The sequence below is a fragment of the Anser brachyrhynchus genome (genome assembly GCF_964034855.1).
Source record: "Anser brachyrhynchus genome assembly, chromosome: 1".
Taxonomy (NCBI): Eukaryota; Metazoa; Chordata; class Aves; order Anseriformes; family Anatidae; genus Anser; species Anser brachyrhynchus.
The window spans coordinates 179922919-179944488 of record NC_137694.1 but is presented as its reverse complement, the minus strand read 5'-3'; the positions used below and the strand labels follow the sequence as shown (position 1 = coordinate 179944488).

At 42.1% G+C, this 21570-nt stretch overlaps 1 protein-coding gene and 1 long non-coding RNA gene across 9 annotated transcripts in view; both read right to left on the bottom strand.

Annotated features, from left to right (window-relative positions):
• DGKH (diacylglycerol kinase eta) overlaps nucleotides 1-21570 on the bottom strand; it is a 176990-nt gene that overhangs the window by 151580 nt on the left and 3840 nt on the right. For 6 of the 8 annotated variants that reach the window (XM_080554954.1, XM_080554961.1, XM_080554966.1 and 3 more), the window contains exon 2: nucleotides 18272-18460. In XM_080554954.1, the coding sequence (XP_080411080.1) occupies nucleotides 18272-18460 (189 nt within the window). Of the gene's footprint in view, nucleotides 1-18271; nucleotides 19594-21570 lie in introns of those variants that run through there. The other 2 variants (XM_080554960.1, XM_080554962.1) reach the window with 1 other exon arrangement.
• LOC308177564 lies at nucleotides 12604-18265 on the bottom strand. Its single transcript, XR_013939258.1, has 2 exons — nucleotides 15905-18265; nucleotides 12604-15450 (listed from the first exon to the last, which is right to left on the bottom strand). It is a non-coding gene; the product is annotated as an uncharacterized lncRNA (long non-coding RNA).

The following is a 21570-nucleotide window of genomic DNA, read 5'->3' as shown; positions in this document are numbered from 1 at the left end:
GTAACTTCCCAGAGTTTGCATAGTATTTAACCTTTGCTTGCATTTTGACAAGAACAAGCACTCCCATTTACTTCATGCACTAAACCCAAGAGAAGCTGTTCCCGACCCATGATGAAAGCTTCAGGATTTGAATCCCCAAGGCAAACGTCCTAAGGTCTTTCACCAAGAGCTCAGAACAAAACAGAAACTGTCCTGACACCCTTCCCAGCAAAAGGACTTTTAATCTCTCTTCTGTGCAGCAGCTCAGAGGCAAAGGGGACTTCTGTTTATTACATGCCAAAACTCCCCCCTTCAGAGGGTTTTTGTCCTGCCTTTAGCTTCTTCCACAAATCATGAGACGAGCTAGGCCTGTCCCTGCGCTGAGGGGAAGACAGACGGTTCTTCCACATAATGACTTTTTAACAGCCTCTCCAGATATGTTATTCTCTTTTGGAGAACACATTTCTCTCTAGAAGCAGATCCAAGTGGCCCCTCGGAACTCACGAGTTTGTTACAGCTGCTTCCCTTTGCCTGGAAATTGTGAGGCTTTTCATCCAAGCCTTTACAGTTATAAATTGAGGTTGGGTGGTGTGGCAGAAGAACCATCAGCCAGCCAGTCTCCGCCCTCCTTCCCTTGAGGTACGCTTAGCAAAAGACAACAAACAACTCCAAACCCTGAAACTAACACTACATTGTACCATATAATTAATGAACTACATCACTATACTATCAGTAGAGAAGATTCAGAACTGCCAGGTGAAATATTTAAGAACTGCCCACAAACCTCTCCCTTACTACCCATAGCCTCAGAAGCCAAGTCCCATCTTTGAACTCTTCTTTGTAGACCAGCGACCAGCAGTTCTCAGTGCTTTCCTCAACTGAGTATGCTCCGGGCTTCTAAAAACTCTCTGCATTTATCTCCTTCCACCATTTCTGCAGCTCCCCTGTTCTGCAAATTCCCAAAAGCTGAAGGTGCAAAGTACCCTTCCCTCCTCCCTTCTCCTTTCCAGACAGCAGGAGGCAGAAAATAGAAGAAAGCTGTCTTTTACCCCACTTCCCACACTCACATTCTCCTGAATAAAAACTATACAACATTTGTACAGTTAACTATGAATAAATCAATTTAAATACTTCTACCATCTGTCATGGTCAGTGTTTCTTGTTTCCTAAAGCAATGAACAACTTGAAAACCTAGAATGAGGTATGGCTGGATCTTCTTGAAGGTCCAGAAACTGCTCATGAGAACAGAGTAGAAAGCACGCAGAAGAGGCATTAACATGGATGTTAAACCTCCCAAAGCAGCAAGCTTCATACCTTCATCTTCACAGCAATCAAAACCTCAGCTCCTATGAAACTGCAGGGTTTTGGCAACCTATGTATTAGCAGGTTGATTAGCCTCATCCTCGAATTCAGATTTCTGTTTAAGAGAAAACAAAGTTACCCGTGCCCTTTGTTTTATTCTCCTACTTCAGCTCCATTCATGATAAGAGACCACTTTAACCACCATCAGATTTTCAAGAACAGTCAGCATTAACAACACCCATTTAGGCATGTAAATAAGTCACTTTGGATCTGCTGGATGCTGAGTGCTCTTAAAGAGCTGCCTGATCTACTACTTCTGTGCCACTTACTGTACCATTCACTACGACTGAAGACGGACTGACTGCCCACTACCCAGGAGTAACTTCCATCTTTCTGCACACATGGAAAACAGTTCTGTTGTGTAACAGAAATGAATTTCATAATGATACACTATTCCTTACAGCTCTGAACTTAAGTGTTTAAATTACACACTTTGTACACACTGAAAATAAAGTGAATTTCCAAAGTACCTTCATTTTTACCATCATAATTCATACTGCGTTGTAGCAGGTGAAACAGAGGCTCACTCTTCTCCCAATGCATGTGGATACACACATTTTAGTTTTGTTCTTTTGATACTTCCTGATACTAAAGCACTTGGAAGAGGCCATTATTTAATGGCTGAAGGGAATCCAGCCTGATTAAAATTGCACAGCTTTTTCCTGCAGGCATTTCATTAGGAAGGTAAGAACTCATATTCTTCTGAAAACTAAAGAGGAGGCATGGACATTCCCAGTTGTTGTCATGGATACAGCTGCTGAGAAAAATGTCATTGTACCCCTGCAGATAAATGCATGTGCCAACTGCTTTGAATATATGGTGGTAAAACCACCGCAGATGTTAAACATTCTCACGTGGCAAGCAGTTTCCTCTCAAAATATGCACTAAATACAAAGCAAAAGAAGTTATTTTTAAGCATAAAGGTTATGCCATGAAGGAAGAAAAGGCTAGGCAGCTTGAAAAAAAAAATGTTGGCACTTTCATAGCTCATGATGTCATGGAGGAAAAAATATTATGGAACAATAGTATGAGTAAAGGATCAAGTGTCAGCCCAACTTTGAGTTATCTGGATTTTGTCAGTGTGTGTTATAACAGTATTGTTAACTACAATAACTATATTTCTTAGGTCAATGGGCGATTAAAAAAAAAAAACAAAAACAAATAAAGAAAGCAACAAACACACATTGGAAAATTTTGAAACAGGGAAGCTCTGATCTTGATTAGACCATCTCATAATGTAGGCATTTTTATTTGGACTAGGGCAGTTCCAATCTCTTTCTGCTTCAGCTTTATGTAACTCTTTGCTGACAACAAAAACCTAAGGGGTTGAAAACATGAGACAGCTCTTACTTGTACCATTTTCCACATCCACTGACCTAGGTTGTTCACCTGAAGTGAAGTAAGGCAGTTAACGAGATGCTCCTGGAGTTGCACCATTCAGGTGAGGAAAAAAACAAATGACAGCCCTGCAGAGAACGGGCAAGATTTTGGATTTTCCTCTCCTCAGAAAGAGGAATCATACAACTCCCCTTCCCTCCTCACACAATCCTTCAAATATCACGCTTCTAAATAAGCCCACAGAGAACCAAAGCAGGCTGCTCCTACAGCTATTGTTACCTTGAGTAGGTGAAGCAGCGAGGGCTGTTCTAGATGGGGAAAGGTGAGTGCAGTGGTGAGCCACACGAAGACAAAAGAGAAAAGAATTGCTCCCTTCAGCAGCATGGAAGAAATCATCCCAGTCTGAGGAGCTCATTCACCACTGTACAAAGAGTGAAGAAATAAGGAAGTAGGATTGAGTACCCTGCTATAAATCTCTCCTCGTATTTTGGGACAGGCCTGAACAATACAATGCAGTGTTTTGCAGAGATATGTGAGCTATCGCTAAATGAAGTACATTGGAACTGGAAGCAAGATAACCGCTGTAGCATGATGTAACACCCCAGCTAATTAGCTCCTTTGGGAACAGAGCACAACATGGCTACGCTGGATCCAGAAGGCAAGCAAGTTCACTTGGGGCCAGCTAGGGCGCCTCTGTACAGCACCGCTGTCTTCCAGGTAGGTGGGTCCTCAGTATACCAGCTGAAAATAAAGCTGATACAAAAAAAAAAAAAAAAAGAGGGAAAAAGAGAGAAAGAAACACATAATATGAAGAGGCACATTTTTTTTCATGTAAAAGTAGCTCTGAAGTGCACACTAAAAAAATGAAGCTCATAACATACAACTACACACTGAAGCTTTGACTGTTTTACCACCATTCAAGGGGTCTCCTGTGTTTGACATGTGGATAGGCAGTGCATGGATCCTGCTTTAGCACAGATTCCTACATGGCTGCTTTCACAACAAGTAATTGCTTGTACCTCAGCCAAGAATATAGCTGTTGACCGTTGGTCTCCCATATCTGATGATCACCATGGCCCAATACCCTGCCCCAGTGTCCACTGATACACGTAAATCCTTTGAACTCATCCAGTTGTTTTAGAAAAGAAAAAACACAAGAACAAAAAAATGAGTTTCGTGTAACAGCTCATTCATGGCCATTCCTACTCCCCACGAGGGCAATCAACAGGCCTCACAGACATGCGACATAACAGCTAAGTGGTACACAGTTCAACTAAAGAAAAAATTAAAAGGCTTTTTGAACAATTGTTCAACAAATCCTGTAGTATCTGTCTCAGCTTAGGAGTTGTAACTTTCTCCTCAGAAATTCACTCATTCACTCACGGAGGGAGGGGGGCAGAATCTAGCCTTTCTGGTTTGGCAGATAAGCTTTAAATATAATCTCGTGTCATAAGTACAGTCATCAGCCACACAGATAATTACAGCAGGGAAACACATGTTTCAGAACACACGAGGCTTGAAAAATGAAAACTTCATAATTACAGAAGGGCTTCCAGAACCTGCTTCCACATCCCAGCCCTTTGATCCCACTAGCCTACGCCACCTTCCACATTTGTCTAGCAGACAATCAGGGAAAAAACTATCCTCAAATTAAAATAGGTTCTCATCCTCAGAAGACAGAAAAGACTGAGAAAATCAACATTTCACTCCTCAAAGAAGGAATGGGTTAGCTGGGTTTCTAAGAAGACAGGCAGTCATGTTTTACTATTTGGGCTCTGATAACAGCAATTAAAAACACACTCTTAAGCGAAACAGCATCACAAATTCATGGATAGGAACCCACCTGAGGAGAAGTAAGGCAAACAAAGAATAGAGTGCCTCAGGAGCTACAGATTGTGGAAAAATAATGAGCACTTTCATAGGCTGAATGCTGCCCTCCAGGCAACATCTTCCCTTTTAAGATCCACCCACAGAATTAAGCTTGTCCCATAAGCATCAACCAGTCACGTACACTAGCTTCTGGGAGAAAAGCTGTTACGAAGCCATTAGGTCAGGCAATAGCTGACACGGTGCTACAGATGTAAGACCCACAGATCACCTTACCGACCAAGCTGCCCTACAGTACTTTTAGGGGCTTGCATGCATCAGTGAGCACAACCTAGAGGCACTTAAATCCTGTTTCTTGTTTGCTATAAATGTCCTCGGTGTGATCTGCTTACTATGAACACAGAAGGTAAGGTGGGTACTGAGCATAGTGCACAAAGCACTAAATCACACACAGTCACTCCTACTCCAGTGTTACTCCATGTTTCTTTACATCGGGTTTGAGTGGATGAAGTACTACACCCTCCTTGCTGATGCACTGCCCACACCCTCCTCCGCTGGGCTTTCACTTGAGCTTCTGTTGGCCATGATGACAGTGAAGATGCCCTAAAAGCTGATTAAAATAAATAAATAAATAGATTTATTGGCAAATTTATGCCCAAGTCCAGGTGGGGAAAAAAAAAAAAAAAAAAACTTTCAGGTCACTGAAAGAGACAGTCAAGTTAAGCTTTTTACTGTGACATGCAGTTCCAAGTCTCCAAGACACTGCCCAAAAAGCTCTTCCCAAGTTATTTTGCTGTTTGCACACAATCCTCTACCTACGCTTTGATCTTGCTTCAGAAGGAAGCTGTCCCACACGTTACATTTAAATTGCACTGACGAAATGTGCTGGCTGCCCTCTCCATTCTTCACTTTTCCACGGAAGCTTTTAGGAACACTAAGCATATCCATTCCCATTGTCGAAATCCCAGGATGCTGACATTTCAAATTGTACTCTTCTCTATGCAACTTGTGAAAATAACAAAGACGACAAAAACCTCCCACCAATGCTCAGACAGCTGCTTGCCTGTGTGCAATGAACCCAGCCCAGGTTGCCAAGAGAAACTGTAATGAGGAGCAGCATTTACTCTTGAATACTCTCAAATGGGCTTTCACTGTATATTAACTCCAAGCAATAAAACACCAAGACTACATTCTTGTTTCAGTTTAGAATTAGGTTTTATAGCCGACATATAAAAGGAGATAGTTGTAATAGACATGCTATGATGTTCTTAACTGGAACAATATAAACAGTGCTTCTATAATAGGCACTACTCTGAACTTTGTCAGGGAACTGCCTGAACTTCAGGCTTCATGCCTGGCACTGCTTTTCCCAAATTTTAAACCTGAAAGAAACATCTGCAAAGATGGGAATAACCAAGCTATACGCAGTGCTGAAATATAGAAGAGAATAAGCAATTCTCACATAGCATGTATAGAAAGTCTCACTGTAAGCTCCATTCCCTAGGGTAAAAATTAAGTGTAGATTCTGTCAAATTTAGGAGGCTGTAAAGGAAAGAACAATTCAGTCTATTATACCACTTAACAAGATACTGCTAGTGATTTTCTACCTTTCCACCTAAAAATCAGGTAATTTTGCAATTAAAACAAAAGCAACCATTAAATGTTAGAAATGGTAGAAGTGCCAGAACATTTTTCCTTCTTTATACCTATCGGATGAATAATAAGTTGGTACACCATGTACCCACCTGTAAGTTCTATTACAAGTGTTTTTAAGACAGCAGTACTACAGACTTGCACATATTCTTAGGTTTTAATCATTGATCAAATGTTTCAAGAAAAATTCAGCATGACCTACAACTATTTTTTCCTATGGATATTACATATTAATTTTGTTTTAAACATTTCTTTTTCTATAAATTATATTACATACCTCTCCAATGAAAGAAAAACACAGAAAACCCTCTTTTTTTTTGTACACTACAAAACTCTGTGCACATAATGAATCACAAGTTCAGTATTGCTTAGCACCTTGGGAAGAAGAGCTGGAATCAGTATTTCTCCATAGCCATATGCTGTAGTAAAACCGATTAGTGGTATTAGCAACAACTCAAGACCCACAAAGTTTAAGAGGTTCAAGGTCAAGTAAAAGGGAAGATCAAGTTTGGGCTCAAAGAGAAGACAGACAGCCTTTCAAATAAACTGCATAGCTTGAAAAGTATTATAATCACATTGACGACAAAGTATTTTTCAGAGGGAAAACACTAAAAGTATATCATGGACATGAAGGGCCAAGAAGCCTACTTTCAACAAGTTCCTGTGCCAATTATTTCTTTGCTGCATTTAGATGGATGTGCTATTCTGTACCACACTCATGACATGTGAGTCACCCCTCAGCACTCGCAAGAGGTGCAGGATCACCTCTGCTGATGAGACCCAGCGATGCGGGAGGAACTGTGAAGATGGTGCAGCGCTATCCAGACACTCTCCGTGGCATTTTTCTGCGTCTTGGTCAAACCCTAGGTCATACAGAATGACAAAAAAAAAGAAAAGAGTAAAAGAAAAAAAAAAAAGACAGAAAATATGGAAATAACTTAAGATTTTGTAGTTTCCTCTTGCCAAAAAGGAGTTTAGTTCTCAGCTCCTCTGACTGGATCTTAAATTGTAGTCTTAAAATTTTAACTAAAGCAGCATACAGTCTTATGGCAAATCAACCAGTGCTACTGTAGACAGAAATCTGTCCAGGGAGATTTAGAAAAATGAGAAAGGTTTTAGAACTTGACATGGCTTCATACCATTGATCTGCATTCACATAGCTTTATCTGTAATGCAAACAAAGTTATTTAAAATACTCCTAATTAGGTACAGTAAGTGTACACTTGCACTCTGCTGAATAGACAGAAAACCCGCTGTTTCACTCCTATTTTATGTTAGAAAGTATGGGAGGGAAGCAAAGCCACTTTTACCTTCTATGACCTTTCTTAAAGTTGTAGCTTTGAAAAGAAGTAATTTTATTTTTTGCCTCTGGAGGTATTTAAACAAGCCTTTAAGTACTGACACATCCTCCTTAGCAGATACAAGTTATCCTTGACACTTGTGTGTAAGGGAGACAGGGAATACCTCATTTAAAACATATCAGGAACCACATTTTAGTGATCTGTAAGACATTATTTGCAAAGAATGACTCTGAGCAACCTAACGTTGTTTTGAAAATGTCTCTCCTTTAAGCATGGGTTTGGGAGTCCAGAAGTCCTTTCCAGCCCAAATAATTATTATGATTCTGTATCAACCCCATAAATATTTTTTCCCTACAACAAGCCCCTCTCTATAACCTCTCACACCTACACACAGTAATTTAAACTGTGGATTAGCTATAAATAACCTTAGTCTGTATTTCAAAGAAAAGGTATAATCATCCTTTATTTTATTACTCAAATAGAAAAATAGAAAATTTCCCGGTCATTTCCAACTCCTTGCTGTGAGACAGCCTCCCAGCGACACAGGTTTATCACGGGCTCAAAGGGTAATTTGAAATAGCAGCCCTTTGTAAAACTGCTGAGGAAGGGTGGGGAAAGAGCAGAACCTATGATGTTAACTCCTTTTATCTCCTCCTCGATGGTGGAGGCACCAACCAAGTGAAAAACTGAGTTGCTTTTTCCCTAAATGGTGTAAGCAAAAAGGAAAAAAAATATATATTGATATGTAGTCATACACACATGCACAGAACTACTGGTTTCTTTATGCAAGAATTAGGATCTCCTGAAGTGTACGTATAATCAGGGCTATGCAAAGGTTAAAGAAACTGAAATAAAGATTAGGTATTCTTTCAAAAACCACAGCTATTCACTGCAGTCACATTTACCTGGTAGCACCAGGTAACATGAGATAATATGCAAAAGTACCAATGGGGTTTTTTACGTGCAGCTTGACATTGCCAGCACATTTAATAGCTTCCTTTTGACAAGAGCCCATCAGAAGTTCTGTACTTATTAATATCTCCTTTTCCTTTGAAATGCTGAGGAAGCAGCAGAACACAGTTTTTCAGTGCAGCATCAGGGACACAGACAGAAACCTGACAGCCCTCTGAAGCCCTGAGTACTTCTCTTTCATCTATTTTATAAAATTAGCAAGCGGGGCAAGGGAGGAAGCTTGCCATCTAGTAGACAGGATAGAAGCACCAGCCCTAATTTGTTTAACTGCTTTTGCATTTTTGAAACCTTATTTGCCAGTGGATCAGGGTAGCTTGGAGACTACTGGCCTAAGCAGTGAAGTGTCCCAGGTGTAAATTTTACCTTGCCTGCACTGAGTTTTGAGGCACATTGTTCAAATTATTCTCTCGAAAAGAAGTGAAGCAGTGGACTCAGTACAGGTAAAAGTCCCTGCTTTTCGAGAAGCAGGCACGAAGCTGCACAGAAATACGTGTATTAGCCCAGGATTCATTCATAGTTCATTCATTATAACAAAAAACAAATACAAAACAAACGATACACACCAAAAAAAAAACACCCTCAAGTTGCAGTTAACTGAGCTACATAAGAAAGCTCTCTGAAATTGTTTCCTCCCTCCCATATAATGCAAACTTCCAGATTACGTGCAAAGTTTGCTCAGACAGGTTAACTCACTCGGGGGAAGAAAATCAAGTTTAACAACATCAGATAGGACTTTGGGCTTCAAAGCTCTGAAGGGTATTCCTGTTTATTTTGCTTTTAATGAGAAGCTGTGTAAATGATAAAAATATTTTTTTTTTATTTCCTTAAAAGCTCTGGTTTAATCAGAAACATTTGCTCTTCATCTCAAACCCAAGTAAGTCAGTTTTCCTAGCTCCCCACCACAGGTCTGCACCCTCTCAGAATTCTTCCCAGGCAGAATCCATGGCTTATAAATACATCCAGTTAACATCCAATAGAAGGAATTAGTGTACACACCAAGAACTACATCATATTCTTTCAGTGATGGGATCCTTGACTTACCACAATCCCTTTTACCCTTTTCACTCTCTTTTTTCACTTTGACTCGAACAGAAGGCTGAGACAGAGGCCAGTCAATGTTTGTCAATACAGTAACTCATGAAGCTCCCCACAATATCAGGCAAAAATGGCAATAGCAGCTGAAAAATCAGCAAAAAGGGTGCAGTTATCCAGTTATACCAGTGAACTGTCTGCTCCCAAGATAGATCAGTACCCCTGAAGCAGGCAGCGTGGAGTGAAATGATCCAAAGGAGCAACCTCATATATCTGCAGCTTCTGTGAGACTCCATGCCCAGCAAACTTTTGAGGTTTTGGCAGCTCCTGTCTTCATGGGGATGACTGGGAGAAGCCTCGCAGTGTCACAGGCTGCAGGGAAGCCACCCTTCCTCAGCTGCAGTTAGTTCCTGAAGAAACAGTGACAGCAGCAGGAAGGGAAGAAGAGACAGATCAAGCAGCGAGATGTCTCTATGGGAGCATTAAAACAAACACAGAAGTATGTGCCTGTCCTCACGATCAACGCAAAGCGTGGACTGGGAGGGAAGAGGTCTGCCTGATGGGCAGCCGGGACCGCTGGCGAGCCACGCTGACGTCCTTGGCTGCTTCCACCAGAGAAAGCCACCCTTCCCACCAAGAGCTGGGAAGACGCTGACCTCCCTCTTGCTCCTGAGCATTTACAGCAGCTATCAGGACTACCAGCTGTCAAACTGAAGACAGCCAAACTGAGTTGCTAAATTTAAGCAACCACACAACGGGACATAACTGACCAGAGCAGCATGACAGCCCTTTAGATCCACTTAAATCTCCACAGGCACGAAAGACCTCGGCAGATCTTCGCAGCACGGAACGATGCCAGAAGTGCAAAACGACACCGACGGCACGGCCAGCTTCCTTCAGCACAAAGAGACCTCGAGAGACCCTGGCACTGGCTGGCCAGGAGCCCTCCCGGTGGCTCCCCACAGAGGGGTTCCTCTTCTTTCCCACCCTGCGGATGCATGGGAGGCTCACCACCGGCGCTACTACTTTGCTTCAAAAACCTATTAGGGTTGCTAAGTGACAATAATGTAACGCTCTCTCACACCATTTACAAAACCCAAACATTTAAAGGCAAGGAAATGAACGGTTCGGAGCATCGTAAATCTCACGCCGCCCATCTAATAAACAAATAAATTCTCATCAAGTAGAAAGTCTTGCCGATTTCATTACAATAATCCTAACCCTCCCAAGGGGCATAGCTCGGTTATCGTGCTTTCAGTATCTAAGCGGTGAAATATTTCCAAACGGGAACATTAGTCAAACGAGGAGAAAAAAAAATAGCTGGAAAAAAAAATTTATTTGCTATTTCTTCATCCTTGTGCAATATATCGGCATAATTCCTACACGGTAAAAGTTTTATAAGTCAACCATGCTCTGACTTTGCGTACAAAATTTTGATGGCCCACATCCAACAAGCACTTAAGCGCCGGCTTAATTTTAAGAAGTAATTAATCATATAAAAGTGTACAGGACGACTGAAGTATTTCAGTATGTGCTTAACTGTTTTACTAGAATAAATCTCTGATTTCATTTTAAATACCATCTAATGCTGTGTTCTTATTTTTAGCATATCAATGAAATAATATTTATTTGGGGTCAGTGTTAAGCTTGTTTGTTGTGATAAATGCAATGTTTACATTAAGAAAGAATGATTTTTTTATTATTATAATGTGGAGGATGTAAATTATGGATGCCCCCAAGCTAGGCTTTTTGCCATTGCTAGCAAAATGAGTGTTGTGGCTTGAACTTAGTATAATAGAGCTATTGCTACTGCACTGGTATTTAAGCAGCCTGATCCATGTTTCTTGTTTCTTGTCTTGTTTTAAAGAACATTTGGAGTGAAACTTACATTTTGTAGATAGGATGAGAAAGTATAAAACAGAAAAGGCAACAAAGAAAACAAAGGTGAAAGCATGAGTTATTTTTTTCATTAAAGACAAGGTCCAGGTATCAGAGCATAAAAATTAAAAAAAAAAAGCTAGCCATGTTATCAATAACTTTATAATATCACATCCACCTGTGTTAGAAATAATAATAAAGAACATTATGTGAAAAAGCAGAAGAATCTCGAAAAAATAATGGCCAACTAGACAAAACACAGCTCTTGTGGCTCCTCCACTAGTAGCATCAGTCTAGGTGAGCTACTGAACTACCTCCACAAGACACGAGCCATGTATTAATCATCACTATCAGAAGAGCAAAAAAAACCACCAAAACACGGAAATGAATACAGAAACATTCTTTTATACCCAACACTCCATATTTGAAGCTTCAATGAAACCACATACAAATACACACTTAATATAACCTGCTTGCTGTACTTAGATTTTGAAGCCTCCAGTCTATACATGCTGCTCTGTAGGGCCCTTACAGAAGCATAGTTGGTCAGAGTTCAAAGAAAATGAAAGTAACACTATTGAGGAAAAAAAAAAAAGAAAGAAAGAAAAAAAAAAAAACTTAGGCCTTTGTAGCTCCAGAGCAAGAACACTGGTCTAAGCTGCCTTTTATCGTCTTCAGCTAGTCAAGAGGATTCAATACTTCCTTTCAGATAAAGGCTTTCTGATAGCCAGACAGACTATTCTTTTGATCACTACTTCAATTACAAAATCACTGTAATTCTGTGTGTTCTGTTACCCATATCCAAACCAAGCTGGATTGCCCAGCTAGCCATACAGCAGTCCTGTATCATGGATTCTGATGTAACTTTTGGAAACAATTTAAAATGTCCACAAATTATCTATATAGCCTTACATGGATAAAGATCCAGCTATAGAAAAGTCCTTTCTTGATCTCTGGCATGACTGTTATATGTCTTCAGGACTGTGCATATGAAGCTCACAAGATAAGACACCTCAGAAAAGGATTCCCAGTTGTCATTTATTCTTCAATTAGTCTCTCCTTGTGCTTCTTAAAACCAGAAATGCTCTCTAAATTGCAGAATAAGCTCAATGTGTTTCACCTGATCATCTTGAGAGAAAAGCATTCCCCAACTCCTTAGAACAAAACACAAAACAATCCAAATCTCTTATGTTAAAGATGAGACTGTGATTATCTTGTCTTTTTTTTCACATTCACAGCTCACCAGCTGGCTGAGGGGGAAAAAAAAAAAAAAAAAAAAGTATGATTTCTGTTATTTTTCAATACAAAACAGCATTAATCCTTTAATGATTCTAGAAAGAAAAAAAAAAGCAACATTTTCTGTGAAGACCCTCTTGCAAATATCCACTGAAAAATGTTTTAAGCTCCCCCTTTCTGATACTTCACTAGCAATTTAAGCTTTGCCAATATACGCATCACTAAAATGCCTTAGCAGATTTCATTTCAGTTTTATACAAACATGTGTCAGAATTTGGAGTGGTAATGACCACTATGCTTTAAATAGTGTAACTCTTTCCAGGCTAACCCTACTCCCTTCAACAGAGCATGTTCAGTCATTTTTAACTTCCTCAAACTCCCATGGTTTTGGCTGAAACTTTCCATTAATCGACCCTTTTTTTGAAACCTTACGTAGAGATGCATCAAGTACAGGAAGCAACAAATATTGCACACCATTTCACGCTGAAAACTATTTTAATTCTTCCACGCGTTCTCTAGAACTGCATAATACACATACGTATATGAAAACTTACATTTATTACTCTCTGCTTTAGTATGTGTGTCTGCATGTATCAGTGGCATGCACTGGTGCCTGATTCCAAATATCTCACTTGGAAATGAGGTTAAAGAACTCCACGATGTAAGGAGGGAATAAAATTTGCCAGAGATTTTGCGACAGTTGTGAAAAACAGTTGGTGGAACACTTGACCAAGGATGTATATACAATGCATGCGGTGGACAAGTAATTCAACTGCAGGATGAAAATCATGGGAAATATAATACTGACGACAGATACCCTGCAGCACCCTTCAAACGTTTCAGCAGACGCCGTCAGGTGCCAAGAGGGCGAGGGTGATTGCTGTGCACTGGGTCACCTTAGTTCTGCCCCACGCTGTGTAAACACGATGATAAAGTTTAGTGACGCTACTTATGTTACCGCAGTGGCAAAATAAATGGCAAATTACAATGCATTTTGAAGTCATGCGGACTCAGGCAATTCTAATGCACATACAGAACCCACAGGAGGGTTAAATTTGCTACCATGGCATTCTCTTGAGAAATTCTGGTACATAAAATCACATTTCCTTAATCAGAAAGGAATCAACCACTATTTAGCTGAGTAAATCAGGACCTACCAAATAATAAAAGCTAGATAAAGCAGATTACATTACAGAGAATGACGTTCACGAAGCCTAGCACCAACACCAACAACGGCACTTTACATTTAGGTGAATTAACAAACTATAGCAATCGGAGAGAAATGTATACCAGAAACAAACAGGAAGTGACTACTGGGACTTGGCACTGCGAAATGTCACCATATGGAAGAGTTTAAAAACTTTTTGAAGGCTCAGTTCCTAAATGGCTGGTGTTATCCACTAAGGCCAATAAAAACACAGTGGGAATTTAATTAATTTACTTTTATTACTCCATAATGATTTAGGATATCTAAAAAAAATATATTAAGACCCCAGACGAGTTAATTCTGGTAGCAACTCTTGCAATTGAACTAAATAGCACTGTATCATTTCCACTAATTATAACATAGCCGTACTTCAGAAAAGCTCCCACACTACAGTAATTTCATTATTTCAAACAAACAAGCAAACAAAAACACTTAGGGTGAAGGAGGTGAAGAAAGCGTTCTCCCTGATATGTTGCAAGTGTATTTATCTCACTAAATACACCCTATTTCCTTATATTTCCTGATTCATGCTTTCTGCTCCAGAATGTCTGCTTCATCCAAAAATAAACACAGGCCAGACACCCAATCGCAGATTTGAGAGCAAAACACGTATCCAGCAGAGCTTTCCCATTAACTGCACATGGACCCATCTCAGTAGGAAGCCAGGTCAGCAATGAAAGTGCTACTCTTCATACCCACTTTTTAGCAGAGAGTACTCAAGACAGGAGTAGGAGCTATAACCATACTCTTCTAACTGCTCTGCTTCCAAGCACCAGGGACCACTTCATCTATTTTCTTGTACTTGCCCCCAAGATGAGCAGGGAGGGGAAAAAAAGTGTCAGCTCTGATTTGAACCTCCCTGTCTCGACAGGTTCCAGCGATAAAGAACTAAAACAAGACCATCTTTTTAAGAAGTGTACTTTGCACTACAGCATTAACTTTAAAGAAATTATAACCTAGCTGATGACAGGCAGAGTTTTCATACTGCAGCCCAAAAAAAAAAAAAAGAAATCATCTGTTTCATTTAAGAAAGGCACCAGCACTGTCTTAACCAGCATCTTTAAAAGTTAAAAAGACATATTTAATGCAGATGCAAGGAGAACTTTCCACAATTTAAATCCCCAATATAACACTGCTTGTACATCATTATATACACTGCTTCAAAATTGACTACAGTTTTCCAACATCCTCATAAAAATAAAACATACATTTCAAAAGCGGTTTTTACCAAGACACTTCTTACATACTAAATATTGAGGTATCGTAGAAGGGAAGAAGTTGTGGGTAGACACAATGAAATCAAGAATTGTTTCAACACTCTCCATTTGGGATTTCAGCTCAAAACTGCTCAGCTTCACAGGGTACTTGCCACCTGTTTATTCTGTTGCACTTCCTCCAGGGAACACATATGTGCTCCACAGATGCAACAGCTTCCAGGATAAGGTTCAAAGATGCTGGCTTTAATCTTGTAGAAGTGCTAATTAATTTCAGTCCTGGCTCCCCTACTGCCACAGTATCACTCCATAAACACATATGCGGCTGGAGTGAACAGCTCCTAGATACAAGCAAGGTGTTGTCCCACAGAACAGTTTGGTCCCTTGTGCTGCAACTTATTGTCTCCTCCTCGGTTTTGCAGAAAATAAAACATGTTGATCTTCAGGTTTTCTGTACTGGGGAAATAAATAATGGCCATATTTTGACACGAGACGTGCCTCTAAAAATGTGAGGAATAAGTATAGATAAATTAAAATACAACAAGAATAGCAGTTACATAAATGTCCAGCCTACCATCCATCCTTTTCTAGCAATGATTTACTGTAAAAACAGTTACACTGAAATCAACCAAGCCATTTGCAGAGGAACTAACTGTTCAATTTGAGCAAGTGGTGGCAAAATTGGACTACAAATTTCTAAGCAGAACAGTAAGCATTCGATTAGCATATCATATACGAGCAATGAACTTCAGTGTAATTACATATTCTTTCTTTCCATTTTCCCATTCTGTCTTTCACCCTCTCCCCACCCCCTTGGCCAAGTAATTAATTGTTTGCACTTAGGAAGAAGAGGGCAAAGCTTCAAAACTCACTGTGAGCGCTACAGGTGTTAGAGATCAACATACCTATTTTTACGCCAGGGAAGAGGTTTTGCTCTTCTACATGCTTTTGCTAAATCTTATTATATAGATGCTAAAAAAAAAAATCCACTACTGAAGGGTTCTGTCTGCAAAGAATCACCATATGGTAGCTTTCACAAATGATCAACTGTACCAAAACATCTAAAAATAACATCTTCCTTAAGTAAAATAAAAACAATTACCAGCAGAGACTTTTGGGTACTGTTCTACGCTAAGGAATCAATACCATGTTGCTGAAATGTTTCAAGTAAGTATATAAGCAACCTCCAGAGAAAAATAGCGCCGTGTTAAATGGCCCACGAACATCAATGATAAATGTAATATACATGTTTTGGGTTCTTTCAAAAGTCTATTCTTAGCCGTAAGACAAACCCCATCCATTTAATTAAAACCTTAGCTTACAAACACATTCACAGAGTAAGTGAAGCTTAACAAATCTAATTTGAATGAAAGGGACTAGCTGGGTAAAAGAGCAGTTCCCTGATGTTCCTTGCTCTAGTGGTTTCATGTAACCACTGATCACCAACTACTACAACAGCAAACATACAACACCCTTAAACTAAATGGGAGTTGTCTGTCTAAATATAGCTACTTTTAAATAATGCATCGTGAGTTATAAAATAAAGTGCTACTGAATTATTTAACCCAGATCTCATCTTTAACAAAGATATATCACTTTTAATTAAATGGAAAGTTATTTATAGTCTTGGTTGCATATTATTCTAAATTGCAACCAGTAAAGCAACATTTTACAAAGAGGTACTAACTAGTTATGCCAGTAGCCAGTTTTTCCTATACAAATCCAACTCACAGAAATAGAACTAAGATAAGCAAAATCATCACTTTCAGAGTTGCCTTAAAACTTCGGAAGATGACAGTTTGGCATTCATTCACAGCCCTCAGTTACAGAATATCCCACCAACCCATAACACTTGGCAAGAATTCATCGGGACTTCACGCTCACAAAACTGTTTCAATAACATTCATAATCCCCACGTTTTCTTTACACAAGCTTCAATCTCTAAGAGAGCAAACCCTTGAATACACTTAGCACTACTACAGTTGAAAAAGCATCCTGCTCTGTCACTTTTAAAACATTTTGAAGACCGGCACACAGAAGCAGTGTTAAAGATGAAAGTTGGTGCCTGGCTGTGTTTTCAACACAATGTAACAGTTGCATATTATTTACTATAGTAACCCTTCAGCCAGGCCTAACATCTGCAACTGCAAAATTAACATTTAGCAATCAAAGGGGGATGACACGTTGTGTTTAGAAGGTTTCTGGAAAAAATTGCTTTCCACCTTACATAATGGGATAATGCTACTATTAAACAACGAATGTTTCTTGTTTAAAGGTGCCAGCACTTGGGATGCAGTGTGTGAAGCAGGGTGAAAGAACAGCAACAAACCGGCAGGAATCCACGAGCAGATCCTTACTGACTGTAACGGGTAAAGGAAGCAACTCATGACCTGTAGAAATCAAACCCTAAGTGCGATCTGTCTGGGCCTGTATGGAGTCACTCTGCCCCTAAAAACAGGCTCCACTGATACTTAGGAAAAAAACCACCCGTGTTCCTGAGCTAACCCCAACAGGGCACCAAGAGAACGGGGACCACGGGTCGCAGACGGTTATGGGATCCTCCTGTGCAAAGTTAGGTCTCGTAACTTTTCTACTTCTAAACACGTGCGTGTTAATCTCACGGGGGTGGGGGGGGGGGGGTGGGGGGGAAAGCGATGTAAGCGTGCCAGCCACCGAAAAGTTAAGCAGGCGATTCCCCCGGGACGCCTTGAGCAGCCCGAGCCAGCCCCAGAGCGCAGCGCCCTGCGACTTTGACAGCTGCTGGGCGCCCTCGCACCTAAAGCCCGGAGGCAGCGCAGCCTCCCCCTGCCCCGCACGGCGGCTTTCAAACCCCGGGCGGGCCGTCCCGTGCCTCCTCCGCCCCCCTCCTGCTCCCAAACCGGGCTGGGACCGGGCTCCGGGGCTGCAGGAGCAGGCGGGCAGGGCGGGATGCCGCCGAGGAAGAGGAGCTGGAGGGAGGCAGCCGCCGCTTCCCCCACACCCCGGAGGCAGGCGGGGCGGCTGCCGGCCGCCTTTTGGCAGGCGGTTTCCCCTCCGGCCCCGCGGCCCCGCCGCCCCGGGGGGCTTCCTGCCAGCCGGGGACAGATGTGGCCAAAACAGCTGGCCGGGGAGGAGGGGAGAGGGAAGGAAGGAAGAGGCGCAGCTGCCTCGCCCCCGCCGCTCCGGGGGGCAGAGGGATGCGCTTGGGATGCGGCGGCCGCCCCCGGGCTGCCCCGGGGCGGACAAAGTGGCCCCCGGGGCGGCGGGGCTCCCCGGCTGCCGCCCCCCTTTACCTTGCTGCGGATCTGCCCCGAGGTGGACACTTTGCGGATGAGTTTTTGGGGGCCCTCGTGCTCCCCTTCGCTGTCCGACGACTCGTCCGCTGCCCCCACCGCCGCTCCCACCGCCGCCGGGTGCTGGGGCTGCTGCTGGATGCCGGCGCCGCTCATCCCCGCCTCGGCCCCGGCCATCTTCCCGGACTCCTGCCGAGAAAGAGCACACGAGCCCGGCTCAGCCAGGGCAGCCGCTGCCGCTCCCCTCCCCGGGGAGGAGGAGGAGGAGGAGGAGGAGGAGGGACGGGAGGGTGGGGAAGGAGGCGGCGCAGAGGGGAGGGGACGGAGGCGGCCGCGGGGACCGAGCCGAGGAAGAGCCGGGCGCCGACAGCCCGGCCGCCATCTTCCGCCGGCCCGGCCCCCCGCGCCCTCACCGCCGCTGCGAGCCCTCAGGGGCGAAGGTGGCGGCGGCCACCGCGCCCGCCCGCCTTCGTGTGGGGGCCGCCGCCGGGCCTCGCCCCCCATCCCGCAGCCGGGTGGCCCCAGGGCCCCTTTTCCCCCTGGGACACCCATTGTGGGTGTCCCTCGTGGCTCAGGGGTGAGCTGAGGTGGGCTGAGGCACCTGCCCGGGTGTGTGGAGCAGAGGCGTGCCAGAAGGAGCGCAGCTACCCGCTATCACTCTGCCAAGAAGGCAGCGGGCGTACCGGGGATACGTCGCCTCGAAGTGGGATGTGGTGACCATCCTGCCTCCTCGCACGAGTAGAGGGAACCGTCCTGCTCCGAATTTGGGGACAGTATGGGGCAAGCTGCAGGGAGCACGGGCAGCAACCTGGAACGGGGTGTACAGCCTCTGGCACAACGGGCTCCTCGTCTGCTCTGTGGCACGGAGGTGTGTGACCTCCGCCAGTATCTTTCAAGCACTGGACAAACGCAGGGGTTGCTTTCCAGTTGTTCCCTCATAACCCTTTAATTCTCTTATTACTTTGTTACAGTTGTCTTTAAGAGTAGCCTTTTGGGGGGAATAAACAAAGGGTCACTTTTCATCTCCAATCTGGCAGCTCGCACGATCTAGCATTGTCACCACATGTTCTAAATTGTGGGACTTGGAAATTATTGTGGCTTGCCTGTAGTCAGTGTTCAAAATAAGCACTTAAATCACAGCAATACTAAATAAAATACACAGATCTCGAGTGCACGGAGTGGATTAAACATAAGAAAGCAATCAATACTTGCGGCTTCTATATTCCCACAATTCTATTTATATTTCTAGAAAGGGAACTGGCATCTCTAATATGCTAGTACAAGTGCCGCAGTACCTAAACACAAAGCAGTTGATGAGAAACAAAACTGAAACGTAGAACCTATACTACAGTGCAAACGCTTTGCCGCGAGCTTTATATCATACACTGGAACATCCCGTTTCCTTTATTGGGACTCCTATTTATAGCAGGTGAACTTAAATGTTTTCATGAAGCCTTGCTGGTTTTGTGTCTTGGTTCTGTGTTACTGCATCAGGTACTTCCAACGAGGTCCTACTCCCCTTCTCTATGTAGGATCGCTTCTATTAAGGTATATTTTAGAGTTTTGATAGTATTACCTACATTTATTACTAGAATATAATAGGACCTGAGTCTTACCACTGACATTATATCTCAAACTAGATGAAGTTTTCCTTATGGGTTAATGGTGAAACTAAAGTGTGACTGTCTTGTCTCATTCTTCACCTGAGAGAGAGTTCTCCTTTTTTGAAACCATGAGATCAAACTTTGGCAAGAGCAGGGGTGCAACTGAATTCATTTAGGATGCAGCTCAGAAGAAAGGTTGAGAGAGAAGTTTACAGACATTTGTTCAGTCCATCTACCTTTCTTCCTCTTCTTTCTCCACCTTAACTTCAGGAATAACAAATTGCACCAGAACATGGCTCACTCACTGCAAATACCGGAGCCTTTTGAAGGTAAATGACAATTGAATGTTGCAAGTAGATGATGAGACTGGGTTTGCTAATTAATGCTAATACTCATTGCATAGGACTGAGACTGTGATTTGAGGAACACTTAGTGCTAATAGGATGCCTGCAACACTCACTAGCTCCATTTAATCCAACTGAATTAAGCAGCACTTAGATGAACAACACTATCACTGTTAAATTTGTTCCCATACTAAAACAGCATTCAAAATTATGGCGTATGTGACAGCTGTGTATCTCTTTCACAAGGCTAATATCCTATGCAAAGTTTCATGCAAAATTGTACACAAGTAGACATTTCACCTACCTTCCAAAATTAAGGTGAAAAGGAGAGATATTATATGTAATTTTGGATTAGTACCTTTGAACTTGGGATGATCATAAAGTTGACCCTATTGGTGACTCCAAATTTGCACCTTTGGGTGATTTTTTTTTTTTAAATGAATGAATAAAACGTAATTTGAATGCTTTTTCCTTCAATATTTACACCTTGATCCTGCAAACAGTGAGTGGTTACAGTGTATTTGCAAAAACAGCTTTCCACTGGAGTTTTCTAATAACAAGTACATGGCACCACTATTTTCCTGAACAAGACTAATCTGGTTTGTTTTCAAACCAGTTTTACATTTTGTTATGCTGCAAGCTAATTCAAAAACTCATCTTGAATTTTATAAAACATTGGGCAATTTAGCAATGCATGTAAATGCATTATTTTCTCATACAGTAGATAATACACTGGGAACATAGAAACAAGTTAATAATTTGCATTTTTTAATGTAACAGTGCCTGCCACACTCAATCGAGTGGTGCTGCAACTGGAGGAGCTGCAGATCTCCTTAAATATCTGTATAGACAGCTCAAATTCTTCCCTCAGATACCTAAAACCTGTTGAATGAATATCTGTAGGTGAAATGGGCAATAAATACAGTTCTCCAGCTTCTGTTCACGTTCTTAAGTAACAACCCTAGCTCCTGCACTGTGCAGGGGGCATCACATGTCCTTGCCTGTGCTACCCCATTGTCGTGTTCCTCTCCACTGGCTGGAGAAAAAAATTCAGTTACAAGGGGAGGGCACCAGCCTTTCGCTTCAAAGTGAGTCTCTTTCATCATATCTTGCTAAACTTCAGAACTGAAGTACTGGAAATGTTCTCTCGTCACTTCATATGGAGAGTTGAGTAGTAACCCAAATCTGAAGATGTAGGAAATGTCCCACAAGTACAGTTTGGTTTCTACATATGGTTTCTGCAAGGTATGTAGTGGAATTTGTAAAATTCTAGGTGCTAAAATCTGCCATTAGCTAGTGTTTTCAGAGTGCCTCAAAACAGAGAAAACCAAGCAAGTGTGGGGAAAAGTAC